We start from the raw sequence: 14,890 nt of genomic DNA, 5'->3' as shown, positions 1-14,890 counted from the left end.
AATGATTGGATGAGATTATTGGATGCAGATCAACGATGAAATAAAAGACGTCCAGATCGGCTCTGATCTGATAGTTGAGATCAGGATCAGGATATCCTGAAGGCACAAAGCTGGTTTAATTCAGACACATCTGTGAATGAACATACGACTACACTCTTACAGTCAGGCTACAGTGTGAACAGTAGAAGTGTGATCTCTTTGAGAGAGGGGGGATTGAAGTGTGTTTAGGTGATTTTGTCATATTTTTAAAGCTCTGTGTTCGCTGAGAGTTGTGAGTCTTTTGTGCTGGCGAGGCAATCAGACCCTGAAGTGCTCTCCAGAATTGTTTATGTGGTCATTTTAGACTAAAAGGGTTTGAGAAAGCTGAAAAAAATCAAACAGTTTTAAGCTCTGTGAGGAGAGTGGGAGTGTGTCCTTAAATAACCAGCCCACCAGTGTGGACGTAACAAAGTGACCGAGCCGGGAGATTAATCTTTTATGTGCAGGCTCCTTGACTTTGTTACAATCTATAACTGGAGCTTTCTGTCGAGCGGTGCTGAAGGAGTACGTATACGTGACACTTAAATCCATTTAAAGTCTTGGGATGCGAGCCAGAGAAGCCGCATGTCGTCATTCTTTACCTCAGATATCCTGAAGCCTTTATCAATGACCCGCGCTGTCTGCTGATAGAGGTTAACAAACACAGATTAGAGCGTCCTGGATTAAACCTCTCAGGACTGAAGATAGTAAACAGATGCTTTTAAACCCTTTCTGCTGACTTCTATGGTAAATATAAGACATGCTGCTCCTAACACTCAATATGTTTCCTTTAAATCAATGCTGGCATGTCTGTACTTCTGCTGTGTTGCATAAAACAGTCAATATACTCTGTGTGGGGTAAAAGTCAAAGTCGACAAAGCTGTTTTTGAAAAGGAAAATTTAATTCATTGAGTCACAGGAAAGAAAAAAAACAACTAAAAGGTACAAAAGAGGGAAGTATGAATGCATTATATTTTGCCTGCATGCTGAATGCTTTTTGTGCTACCAGGAACTGAAGTCTCCAAAGGTGCTCTTGCCTTTGGACTTCTTTGGGACTGCTCCGCTGGTGGACGGCCCGCTTTCATCTTCAGCAGCCGGACGTTTTCTGAGGGAGAGGAATAAAAATATCACAATCAGCTGCTTTTTCTCAGATGTCTGTGTGTGTGTGTGTGTGTGTGTGTCTGTGTGTGTCTCCTTTCTTCTGCCACCTTGATGCTCTCCTCTTTTTTTCCCTTTAAATTCACTTTGTTTGTGTCTTTTGTGATTCAACTTATTTTGCCTTTCAGGTTTCGTCTCTCTTACAGGAAGTGAAACTAGACGTCTGGTTGAGTCATCAGAATGTTTGTTTATGTCTTTGCGGTCTGAAAGGGGCCAGAGATGAGTTTGAGTGAAACAGAAGCTATTTCAAATGAGGAAAATGTTTACCCTTCTTCAAACATCCACAGGATGATTAACACACTCTCTCTTTAGTGCTTTTATTTGTGTTTACAGTTGAATCTGCAGATGTTTGATGATTCATCGTGTTGGTTTATGTCTGTCACATAAGGTGAAGGTAAGAGCTGTTAAAGCTTCAGTGAGGAGTTTTTTGCTCGTTATGTAACAGATTGAAATCAACACTGATGACTTTTTATGAGTTATAAAAGCAAACAGGAGCATTAGAAATACATTTTTCTATGAAGGTTTTTTAAAAGCCTGAAACTGCTACCACCGGAGACCACAGGGGGCGCCGGAATCAACACCAACAAAAGTTCCTTACAGGAGCTTTAATAGGACAAAAAAGATCTTAAATATGCATTGCATCAAAATATATCACCACAAATCTTGGTGATATTATTCTAGAAACTAGGAATAGCTTTGAAATGAAATAGGTCGAATTATCTGGATTTCTCGCCTGGCTGTGTAAAATACTTGATTCTGATTGGTCAAAACCAAAGACTGTATAAAAAACGGACATAGCATCCGTGACGTCACCCATCTGTTCCTGAGCGCTGTTTTAAAGCCGATCGTCAGTCAGTGGGTGCCATATTGGAAATGCTGAACACAACCTAACTTCTGTTGAGCTAGTGTGAGGTAAAGAGGCGGGCCTTTAGCCTTTTAGCTAACAGTCAGCCATGCCCTTATTTGGGCAAAACTCGTAAGTTTAATATCTTCTGAACTGCTATTCAGACCTGAACTGTTTTTTGAACCAGACTGTAAACATGTTTATTTCTGCTGTAAAGATCGTCTTCTTTGAATGGGTGTGTATGTGGTTTCCAGTGTTTCTGCAGCCAGCCTCTAGTGGACACTCGATGAACTGCAGTTTTTAACACTTCCACATGGGCTTCATATTTTAAAGGTGACATATCACGTTTTTTTCATCAATATATATTGGTCTAAGAGGTCCCCAAAACATGTCTTTAAAGTTTATGCTCAAAGAGTCTGGCAGGTTTCACTTGTGCCTGTTGACACTGTGGCAAAAACGTCAGTATTCGTTAGCATAGAGAGACACAGAGATGATCTTAATATCGGATCTTGTCCTGCTTTCAAGGTAAAGAAGAGCTGGTGAGAGCGTCTCTACGAAGTCACCTAAACCAGAAGAGGTAGTGATGATAGCAACAAGGTTCAAAGTTGTGACATTTGCCCCGTTCGGGTTTAAAGGTGTGTGAACGTCAAAGCTCAGAGAGGAAGGAGAGATGAATGAGGACAGAAATATCAACATTAATATTCCTGCAGAGGTCCTGCTCACCTTTCTCGACTTTATCTTGAATAGAAATGTTCAGTTTAATGTGAATTAGATCAAACATGAATTTAAATGTTTGTTTATAATGTCTATTTTCATAAACTAGTTCACAAATCAATATTTTGCGCCAACTAGTTTATAGCTTTAATTGGTAGCCATGAAAGGAGCCTTCATGATGAGACAAGACTAGAGATGTTAACAATGAATCAAGTATGGATTCATTGATTGTTAAGAACTTACTCAAACACATTCTTTTGTTTTGATTTTCTATCACGTGGAACAAACATCATGTGGTCTCACGTTTGGTTCAGCTATCAGGGAGATGTTTTAACTTTAAAGCATGTTTGGATGTGAATCATCTGACTGAAGGTGTTGCTCACAGTGGAGACGCTCAGCTGGGGGCTGAGGCTGAGTGATAGGTCTCCACGAGCGCTTTTTTTCTCCACCGCCAGACTGATTCTGACCCGGTTGCTCTCCCGGCTGACACCTGACCACGTCCACATGCTTCTTTTTCTCAATAAGAACGAGTAGACCGAAAACTGGACACTGTGAGTCTGAAATCTGTTTCTGTTCAGTTCTCTTGTTGCAGTAAATCCACATGTTGTAGTCTGAGTCTTCATTTTATATGACCATGCGTCTGTGGAGGTTAATTATGAGCCTGCTCCACTTGAAATTTACATCCCTTAGACAAGACACCTCCTCTTTTGCACAGGGTCCTGCTCACCCTTCCAGGATTCTTCTAATTTGCATGACTACCTGCTCACTATATATGTAAGCTGAAATAAAAACCACACCAGGTCACATTTTAAATGTGGCTTTTAAAGAACTGTCATAACATGTTCTGAAATTAAATCTAGATGAACACTGTGCAGACAAATCTAAAAAGCCCTTCATCAAAATCTGCAGACAGAACCCACGTCACTTTCAAATTAAACCATGCGGGGAAGTGGACAGGCTGTTACTCAGGAACATTAACGGTGACGCGCTCTGCATAAATCTGAATGTACAAATGTGACGGGAAGACAGAAGCAAAAGAAAAAAGGGGCTAAAATGCTCTTAAGGAGGGAAAATCCTGACACTATTTATCTTGTATTACCTTTGTGCACCAGAGTACAACTTCATCAGTTCAGTTTATTCACCTTCAGTTTGGATAATGACGATTTTTCAGAAGTGCTGCAGAGTATTGTAAAGACAAGTGTCTTTGCAAAGACAAAAACAAATCCCCAAATAAATAAATCAATAAATGCTGCCAGCAGAAATGAATAGGATTCAATGTTTCATCTCTTTAGCATATCTGATATTATTTTCCATCATAAACTTCCTTTAATGCAAAACAAATACATAAACTTCAGATTTTAAAGAATTACACCACAAAATAAAACCAGTCAGACGCAGACTGCTGCATGTGTTGATGGTAATAAACCTGAATTATCCCCGCGGGGGAAAGAGGTAATCTTTTGCATAATTGGCAATTCTGCACTTTATGTTTCTGCTCATCCTGCGCTGCTTTGTACCAATCAAGCTTTATCATCCATTCATAACTATTGTACTCTTCAAGTGAAAGTGTAATGTTTCTGCAGATGTCAGGTAGTAGACAAAACTCCATCCAGAGTGCAGAAGCAATGTTCCTCAGTTCATTTTTTTTGTGCATATGCAGCTTTTATATACGTCAAAGGCAGAGATGTCAGCGGGTGAGTCACCGTGAAGCAGACGCTGAGTGTAGTTGTAGAATAGTAAGTCAGCATTCATGTGTGTGTAAATGTGTGTGTGTTTCCTTACTAGGGCTGTCAACGAATATTCTAAATTTGAATATATATTCGAATATTAAAGGTGACATATCATGCAAAGTCGACTTTTTAATGGTTCTCTACCTGAAATATGTTTCCCTGGCATGTCTACAAACCCCCCGAGAATGAAAAGAATCCATTCTGCCCCTGTTCTGATTTCTCCACCTTTCAGTAAATGTGTGCTGAAACCAGCCGTTTCGGACTTCAGTGTTTTTGTTACATCACAACAATATCCGGTCTGTAAGAGTCTGAGTCAGAGCTCGGAGCTTGTTCAGCCCATAGACTGTATAAAATACAACTCAATCCCTCCTCTGTTTTTCATTCCCTGCACACATATGTGCTAACAAGGAGCTTAGGAGGGAGGCATGCTAGTTGTAGGCTGTCTTAATAAACACAAAGGTCGGTTTTACTCCCCACGTCTGCAGATTTGAAGATCTAGTGGATGATTTTTATTTATCATGGAAAAGTGCTAGTGCTAGTTAGCATAGCCACATAGCTACATGTTCATAGCTGTGTACCAAGACACACGTCTACATACTGACAGATAAAACAACAAGAAACACAGAATCTGTGACCAATCCTTCAGAAAGGTCCTGCTGCCTTTCTGGTAGAGGTCGGTTTTACTCCCCACGTCTGCAGATTTGAAGATCTAGTGGATGATTTTTATTTATCATGGATAAGTGCTAGCGCTAGTTAGCATAGCCACATAGCTACATGTTCGTAGCTGTGTACCAAGACACACGTCGACATACTGACAAATAAAACAACAAGAAACACTAAATCTGTGACCAATGGTTCAGAAAGGTCCTGCTGCAGGCGCCTGTCCATCAGGATCAGATTCTGGATCAGATTCAGAGGGTTGAAGTAACGCGGGTCTGCGAGCAGCCGTGTATATTCAGCCAACATGTAAACATTAGATCCATGTGCCGGATAGCCGAGGGCACATCCCCTTCCTGAGGGGGCGTGGTCAGAGAGAAAACAGACTGTTCTGAGGAGGGCTGAAGAAGAGGGTTTTTCAGGCAGACCAAAATCTGATTTCAAAGTGTTTTTTTTGAGCATAAACTTTAAAGACATGTTTTGGGGACCTCTTAGACCAATATATGTTGATGAAAAAAGCGTGATATGTGACCTTTAAAAAAAAAAACGGAGATTCGATTGTGAAAATTAATATTCGACTGTGGAAAAAAACACATCAGCGGCTGCTTTGCGAGTGGGCGCACTGCATGACGGGTCAGGGACAGGTCACAGGAGTCACACATGCACAGCGTGAAGCAGACAGCAGAGAGAAATCTTTACGTCCCCTGATCCTCAGTGCGCTTTGAACACGTCTTTTCCTCCGTTGGGAACATAGTGAATAAAAAGAGATCTGTCCTCTTCACATGTGGACTGTCTTGTGTTTTTGGCAAATAACCTGTCAGGCCTAAGACCCTACATTGACAGTGGACTAAAAGAGCCCGACAATCAGTGACACTGAGATAAAATGCAGTTTTTCCTGTCTTTTTTTTTATGCAAGCGCCAAGAATGTAAGTGGACTACTTTTTCATTTTTAACTTCAATTAATGTTAATAATATTTGCTTCAATCACTGAATGAAGCCTGCCTATGTTAGGGACACGAGTCAGGACCTTTAATTGCTCGCACAAGTCTTGTTCAGCACTCACTCAGCGCATTACACACAGAGAGGGGAAAGGGGCGAGCGAGCGAGCGAGAGGTCTCCAGTCTTCGAAGTGTTACGGTATAGACCAGGCATGTCCAAAGTACGGCCCGGGGGCCAATTGTGGCCCGACGTCCTTTTAATTATGGCCCCAAGCTTCCATCTTAAATTGTGTTATTTATATCACATAACTTAATCACCTTCTGAATCATCTGTACATTTGTAGTTTCTTTCAAGTGCACAAACAAAACTAAAGTCAATCCAGAAATGTCTCAAAAAGCTTCATATGGACTACCTCTCTAAACCCAAAGTACTGGGAATTCTTAAAGACAGCAATAAAGAAGAACTCTTAAAGCTGACAGGTTTTCAGACACAAAAGAGGACACAAGACAAGATCAAAATTATGAAATTGTACAGAAAAGGCAAAATTAGGTGCATAAAAAATGTTCAGAACTCAGGAAAATAATTATTTGGTTATACAATGTTGTCTGCTGGTCAGAACAGTCTTAAAAACAACATGAAAAAGAAGTGTGATGAAATCCAGATCGTGATCCTGCTATAGGAAAATAATGAGACAATATTTTTTCCCACATTGCCCGACCCAAATGAAAAACATTTTCCCCCAGAAGAAGATAACGTTTACTAATCTTTACATGGTACTTCCTAGTTACTGTTTTATTGAGGAAACATGTAAAATATTGTTATTAAATAGATATTTCATATATAACTTTTAGGATTCCTAAGTCTCAGTAGGAGCCACTGGCCCTGAGGTATTCTGACAACATCATATGTGGCCCTCTTTGAAAAAAGTTTGGACACCCCTGGTCTAGACCATTAGGTCATGTACTTGTTTTGTAATGTGTAGGTATGTTTTAGGCATGTTATATCTTAAATAAAAATACATATACAAGTAGTGATGTCTCCTTGTATTGGTTTGTCCACCTGTTATTGACATAATGCACAAATATAGATATTCGAATGGTTCGAACCTATGGGTCATTTTGGAGCAATTTTGACAGCTGTATTCCTTACACTGTAGCAGGGTTGATGTATTTCCCCACGCCAGCTTTGAACGTCTTGGGCGCCTCCTCCTCTTTTGCTTTCTTCAGGGCATCGTTGGTCTGCTGCCTCTCCTCCTCCTGCTTCTGCAGATCTTTCTCTCGCTCTGCTGCGATCTGATTAAAAAAAAAAAAATTTAAAAAAGAAGGAAAGTCATGTAAAGCCTCAAATACACAGCAGATCAGAGGACACAGACGCCACAAGATTTCATGCTCAGTTGTTGTTACTCCCATGTTGACACTCGCTTCACAAGCTGTGTTTGAAACGCAGGTGAGACAACAAACTTCAGGTGGACGAAAAGCCACAAAGTCTGAAACTCGAATGTCAATAATCATGATAAAAGGCTTTGTTGTGAAATAGTTTGGCGCACAAACAATCAATTTTTGTTGCATTTGCTCTGATCCAAGTTTAATAGTTTGGATCCAAACTCAAACAGAGGCCGTAAACTTTAATTGTAGGCTGAAACGTGCAGTAAAAGTTAATAAAGCCTCATAAAAGTAAGAAAAGGGGTTTAAGGAACGCTGGACACATCTTGTTTCCAGCTGTTAAACTCTTGAAGATTAAAAATACTTTGTTTTATGTTCTTGATTTTACGTCAGACAGAGGGGTACAAACCTGAGCGTCAGCCTCTTCATACGGGTCCACAAACACGGTCATACTTATGATCTTTATCTCCGACTGCAAGTCAAACAGAAACATTTTAGCTGCCTCAAAGGAAAAACTAAACATCAAGTGTTCTCATGCAGTTATTCAATTCTGCTATCACACACAATCAACAAACTGAGATAACACTTCCAGCTTTCCCCAGACTGAAGTGAGCCTCTCATTGGCATTTCAAAGTCATCTCTCCCCGGCCCCTGCTTCATTTCTCGTCTCAGTGGCTGACCTTTAGATGATCCATGTAAGGGTCAATATGGCAATACGGCTGAGTCCTGCCCTCCTCAGATGATATTAATGTTAGACATCTCAGAACTTGAAATGATTTTGCAGTTGAACTTCATTTGCTCGGGACAGAGGTGTCGGATAAATGTCAAGATTGTGAGAAATACACAGAGGGATATTTCCCTCTGTTCAAGAGTACGCTCAAACTGTTTGAAGACAATCTTTGTCTAAATATCGAGGCGAGATTCATAAGTCAAAATTCAACAGAGTGTTTCTCACTTATAAAACTCTGGAAAAGTCACATCCCTACTGACTGACACATAATGCTAGAAGGAAAACCACTCATTGGTAAAAAACACACATTCAAAGAGGGGGTATTATTATTATATATATAATTTTCAGACTTTATATCATCCATCTGATCGTTCTTTATCTCAGGCTGGTGTCATTGCAACCCTCGTTTCAGCCTGTGTCTGAAACACTCCATTTCAGCTACTGTCCCTTTAAGGACCCCCAAGCATTCTGTAAGCCTCCTTCCCTGTTGTCATGCAACATAGCTGTGTTTCTCATTTTAAAATGACAAATTTGCCTTTTTAAGGAGATTCACAGACTGGTGATGTCATGATTTGAGCTACTCTCATGATGATCTCGCTGAATTCTCATGGGACACTTTGAACAAGCTGTTCAGAGCAGCCTGCAGTCTCTTGTCGGGATTACTCAGACTCATGTTGACCTTGAAAGGGGACACTTTTGCCCAAGTTTAGTATTGACATCCAACATTTTCACTGAGTGCTTTTTTTAAAATATGAAAGAGCATAATACCACCTTTTTAACAAGTATAACAAATAGCCTATACCTGTGGAAATGGCAATGAGGTTATATTCTATTCTATTCTATTCTATCCATTCCATTCTATTCTTTGAATTCCATTCCCTTATAGCCATTCCATTCCATTCTATCCATTCCATTCTTTTCTATTCCATTCTGTCCATTCCATTCCATTCTATTCTATCCATTCCATTCTGTCCATTTCATTCCATTCCATTATATTCTACTCTGTCCATTCCATTATAGCCATTCAATTCCATTCTTCTCTATTCCATGCTATTTATTCCATTCCACTCTATTCTATCCATTCCATTCCATTATATTCTACTCTGTCCATTCCATTCCTTTCCATTCTGTCCATTCCATTCCTTTCCATTCTATCCATTCCATTCTTTTCTATTCCATTCTGTCCATTCCATTCCATTCTGTCCATTTCATTCCATTCCATTATATTCTACTCTGTCCAGCATAGCCATTCCATTCCATTCTTCTCTATTCCATGCTATTTATTCCATTCCACTCTATTCTATCCATTCCATCCCATTCTATTCTACTCTGTCCATTCCATTCCATTATAGCCATTCCATTCCATTCTTTTCTATTCCATGCTATTTATTCCATTCCACTCTATTCTATTCTATCCATTCCATTCCATTATATTCTACTCTGTTCATTCAATTCCATTCCATTCCATTATAGCCATTGCATTCTATTCTATTATATTCTGTTTATTCAATACCACTATTTTCTATTTCATTCTACCCATTCTATTCCATTCCATTCTATCCATTCCATTTCATCCCAGTACACCCACTCTTACCTTTGGTTTGTCTGTTTTGGGATCACTCTCCACGTTCTCCATGGCTGTGAGCGCCTCGAATCCTCCAACGATCCTGCCGAAGAGAAAACACAAAACATCTCCATTTATCACCATGACAAGTCCTCCAGACCTGGACTCCCCATCCGACTCCAGGATCACTTTTATCTTCATCGAGGGAGGAAGAAAAAAAAAAACAGGGAAACATCCAACGCATCCCAAAACAACAACAAAAAACTGTTTAAGAATGTTAAACAGATTCATTGCCGATGCAGCTATTTTTACCACTCAATGACGAGCAGAGGCCTGTGAGGCTGGAAAAAGAAATGTGAAGTGGTATGTGGATGTATAATTCCTCTACTTTGAGCATACTAAGGTGAATAGTTGTGCATAATAAGACATGATATAGACGTGGTTGATTTGACTGACAGGTTAGTATGTTGTACCTGTTTGCCAGGCAGCTAGGCTATGACCTCAACTTCACCTCTTTGCCACCTCAACCTCGTTTCCAAAGTAGTCCTAAGTTAGTTGCCGTCCAATATGATGACTGCCATCTTTGGGCCTCCTCAGAAACCAATTGGTGACTACATCCATGTTTTATACCGTCTATTTAATACAGTTTGTTTAGCTATTTTTGTACAAGACATGAAAAAAACATCAGCGTACTGAGAACAATAAATTCAACATGTTTAGTCCTGAGCAATTATCCCCAAAGGATCTGAACAGGGCGGATTTGAGGAGTAAAATCTAAATTAGCTGACATTCAGAGACACCATCTATGTTTTAAGGGATCTGTGCCGTGCTCATTAGTTCCCTCAGTCGATGGCGAACATGAGTTGCTGCGAAAAGAAAAAGTTTTAAGTCTATATTAAGAACACAACAGAGAGAAAGACTGCAGACAATTTAAGGTCTGTCAAACACCGAGGGGCAAAAGGCCAGCGTGTTATTGCCTCCCCTGCTGCAGAGCGCTGTAAGAAGTCGCTCTCACTTTGCTCTTTAAACTGAAAAGTCTTTATCCAGCTGCTCCCGTGGGAGCCTCCTGGTTTCATGGGTGGAGTGAAAAACAACACATGCACAGTAACAGTGCAGCCAATAGTATAGCTAGCAGGGGGTTCCTCTAAGGCTACATGTGCTCTGTTCAAATGAACAGAGGGGCTCCCACACTCTATGACTCAACTACCTCACAATAACAGACTGAAACATCTAGTTAGTCGAGTTGCTGCCCTCGACGTCTCATCACTATCATCTTCTCTCTCTCTCTCTTCATCTCCCTCTATCCCTCTATCCAACAAGGTCTCAGCAGATGTGTGTCTATCATAAGTCTGGTCCTGCTGGAGGTTTCTGCCTGTTAAAGGAAGTTTGTCCTTACCAGTGACCTCTGCTTTGGAATCATCTACCAGTCAGGGTCCTGGAGGCAGACACCCTCTCTACTTTTCAGAGCAGGCTTCAAACTTTCCTTTTTGATAAAGCTTATCATTAGAGCTGTTGCAGGCTTGTACCAGCTCTTAGTTATGCTGCTATAGGCTTAGACTGCCTGGGGAACTGACACACTGGGATCCCCTCTCTTTGCCTATCTCCTACTTTAACTCTTCCTGTCCAATTAAAGTCATGAACCATAGACCTTTCTGGAGTCCCTGAGCTCCCTTGTCTCGTAGGTTCCTCTGGATCTCTGCTGCTGTGGACGTGTCAGACCCCAGCTGCTACAACTACTACTATCCGTCTCATCACTATCATCTGTCTCTCTCTTTATCTCCCTCTATCCCTCTCTTCCTTTCTTTTATTCCTTTTTCCTTTCTTTCTCTCTTTTTTTTCTTTCTTTCTTTCTTCCTTCATCCTTAATGTCTCCTTTTCTCATCATTTCCTTTCTTTCACCATTTATTGTCTTCTTTTTCTTTCTTCTGGTCTCCCTCTCTTTTCATAGACCTTTCTGGAGTCCCTGAGCTCCCTTGTCTCGTAGGTTCCTCTGGATCTCTGCTGCTGTGGACGTTCCAGACTCCAGCTGCTGCTACATCTACTACTATCCGTCTCCCCACTATCATCTCTCTCTCTCTTCATCTCCCTCTATCCCTCTCTCCAACACGGTAGGTCTCAGCAGATGTGTGTCTAACACGAGTCTGGTCCTGCTGGAGGTTTCTGCCTGTTAAAGGAAGTTTGTCCTTGCCACTGTAACTTGCTAAATGCTGCAAAGTGCTCTGCTCATGGTGGATTAAGATGAGATCAGACTGAGTCCTGTCTGTAAGATGGGACTGGATCTGATCCTGTCTTGATGTTGGGTCTTTGTTAATAATAGAACATAGAGGACGGTCTAGACCTGCTCTGTTTGGAAAGAGTCTTCAGATAACATTTGTTGTGATTTGGCGCTATACAAATAAAGATTGATTGATTGAGTTCTTAAAACTGTCGTAACCCAACAAATTCAACAAATACAGCTTGAAGGATTTCTGTCTTTGGCCTGGTTCTCATAGTCGATTTGAGATTCATATGATATAAATATGTACGGTGGCTGACAAGGACAAAGTTGCTGCAAAAAGCTAGGAAAGTGCACAAGTCCGAGACAAATGCAACAAAAGAAATGTCCTGCAAAAGTAGGGACACAAACATTAAAGCTGACGTGCAATAAAAGTGGTCAAATCTGGAAACTCAGAACTCTTTTGCATGTGTTTTGGCGTTTTCTCTACATTTTTCCATCTTTCGTTGCATTCATTTAGAACATTTGAATTTGTTTTGGTTTTTTGCATCGTTGCTGAATTTGCAGCCTGTTTTTCCCCGACTGAAAGCGTTTGGACTAAAAGCTGTAACTTTCCAGCACAGAGCAAATTATGCTTTCAGTTTCATCACTTTTAAAATATTACTATCACAGCTGGTGTGAAGGTGGACAGTAGAGCTCTGAAAAATGGAAACAACTCCTCAAACAGTATCAGTCATTCTAGAGGATGGAAAAATAAACATTTTAATTCAATAAATGTTCAAGAAAAGGACTTCAGTGTCAGCAACAAGTCTTCTTATGATGAGCCTGACATCACTCATTATTACTAATAGGGAACCAAATATACTTATTTTTGCAAAATTGCAATGAAAAGTTTGGCTGCTTAAATAAAATACAGAAACAGGTTAACTTTTCAGTAAAACCAAAGTATAGATTTATCATTCATCTACAAATCTGTCACATTATAATGAGTAATACATCTTGTGAGTATTAAGAAGGCTGTTTCATTTTGATTCATCCTTGTCTTCCTCTAACTTCACACACGTAGAAAAAAGGAAACTAAACTCTGTGATTAAACTAACATCCATATGCCAGGTGGGAAGAGCACTGATGCTTTTTTTCTTGTTGTGATTGATAACCGCGGTCTCTGAAATGTTGGATATGTGAAAAGTTTTTGGGCAGTTCATTTGGTGCAGAGGATTTAACTCTGTGTCAATATGAAGTCTGTGAAGCGCTGGGTGCTGAGGGGGTTTAAAGCACTGACTGTGAACTGCGACGTCTCAAAGGTTCAAGTCTGGACAGAAACCATAGTCGTATGTGGTTTTTTAAATTTCTCTCTCTCCTTATTTAATGTCAGTTTTCTTCTCTCAATCCTCTCATGATGGTAGAAAATATAGATGCAACAAAACAGTGTTGATTACTGATTAATGACATAAGCTAAAATGCTAAATATCTGCTGCTGAGAGGTTGCTGCTGCTGCTGTATTCTCTCTGCTTTTCTTTGTTGTATATTACTCTGAATTCATTATTTAGACTTGAGACTGTTGGCCAGACAAAACAAGGCCATTGTCATAATTGTATTCAAATAATCTACAGCAGGGGTGTCCAAAGTACGGCCCGGGGGCCAATCGCGGCCCAAGGTCCATTTAATTATGGCCCCAAGCTTCAAACTTAAATTGTGTTATTTATATCACATAACTTAATCACCTTCTGAATCATCTGTACATTTGTAGTTTCTTTCAAGAGCACAAACAAAACTAAAGTCAATCCAGAAACGTCTCAAAAAGCTTCATATGACAGAGGGATGTGTTTGTCGGAAGGTGGAGCCCTGCCTTGAATGTGTTGGTGGAGTGATGTGCTCTTTTTAGCTTCTTTTATTTATTCACTTCTTTTTGTTTTTATTTCTATTTTTTCCTTCATTCCTTTTTCTATTATCTCTCTACATATGTTTTATTTACTCTTATTTATTAATTCATTCATTTAAAGGTATGTCTTTTGTGTTTTGTTTATTTTCTATTATATCTTATGTAACCATATAGCAACAGATACAGTAAAGATGTATAAATGAATGTTTAACTTGCCTAAACCAAAATAAAAACTAAGTTAAAAAAAAAAGCTTCATATGGACCACTTGTATAAAGCCAAAGCACTGGGAATTCTGCAAGACAGCAATAAAGACGAAACACAAGAACTCTTAAAGCTGACAAGTTTTCAAATGAATGTTTTCATCATGATGTGAAAATGTTCTTGATGAACACTAAAAGTTCAGAAGACACAAAAGAGAACACAGGACAAGATCAAAATTATGAAATTGTACAGAAAAGGCAAAATTTAGTGCATAAAACTAAACTTAAAACAGAACTCAGGAAAATAATCATTTTGTTATAAAATGTATTCTGCTGGTCAGAAAAGTCTTAAAAACAACATGAAATAGAAGTGAAAAATAGTGATACAATATTTTTCTCACACTGCCCGACCATTTTCCTCCAGGAGATCAAGTTTGCTAATCTATACGTGGTTTAGGGGTGCAACGGATCAAAAAACTCACGGTTCGGATCGGATCACGGTTTTGAGTCACGGATCGGATCATTTTTCGGATCAGCAAAAAAAAGAAAGAAAAAAAAAAAAGAAAAAAAAAGACAAGACAAATATAACTTTGTCCTCCATTTATTTTGTAAAACTCTTTGCCCATTAAATAAAAACAACATTCAACTCAAAATGTACTGCATGTGCAAAGCACCCTATCTGTGGGCCGTCCTGCCTCATTCACTGCATTTCATGGCATGGCAAGTGAAGGAGCAGAGGAACTTCTAAAATTTCACTCTATTCTTCTTTCAATCTCTGATTTTCACCGTCCACTTTTCTTTGAGCTGCAAACTGTGAACACACCGTTTTCGTGCATTCTAGGGTCCTACAGCTGGC

At 39.7% G+C, this 14,890-nt stretch overlaps 1 protein-coding gene across 1 annotated transcript in view; it reads right to left on the bottom strand.

Annotated features, from left to right (window-relative positions):
• Positions 1 to 899: 899 nt before the first annotated feature.
• Positions 900 to 14,890, bottom strand: part of ppil2 (peptidylprolyl isomerase (cyclophilin)-like 2) — a 60,319-nt gene continuing 46,328 nt past the window's right edge. The window contains exons 17-20 of the mRNA XM_034692341.1: positions 9,767 to 9,839; positions 7,852 to 7,914; positions 7,210 to 7,352; positions 900 to 1,123 (exon numbers count right to left, since the gene is read on the bottom strand). Coding sequence (XP_034548232.1) covers positions 1,021 to 1,123; positions 7,210 to 7,352; positions 7,852 to 7,914; positions 9,767 to 9,839 — 382 coding nt within the window. The 3' untranslated portion in view covers positions 900 to 1,020. The remainder of the gene's footprint in view (positions 1,124 to 7,209; positions 7,353 to 7,851; positions 7,915 to 9,766; positions 9,840 to 14,890) is intronic.

This window comes from Notolabrus celidotus, chromosome 9, assembly GCF_009762535.1.
Source record: "Notolabrus celidotus isolate fNotCel1 chromosome 9, fNotCel1.pri, whole genome shotgun sequence".
NCBI lineage: Eukaryota > Metazoa > Chordata > Actinopteri > Labriformes > Labridae > Notolabrus > Notolabrus celidotus.
This window is presented reverse-complemented; position numbering and strand designations above follow the sequence as displayed.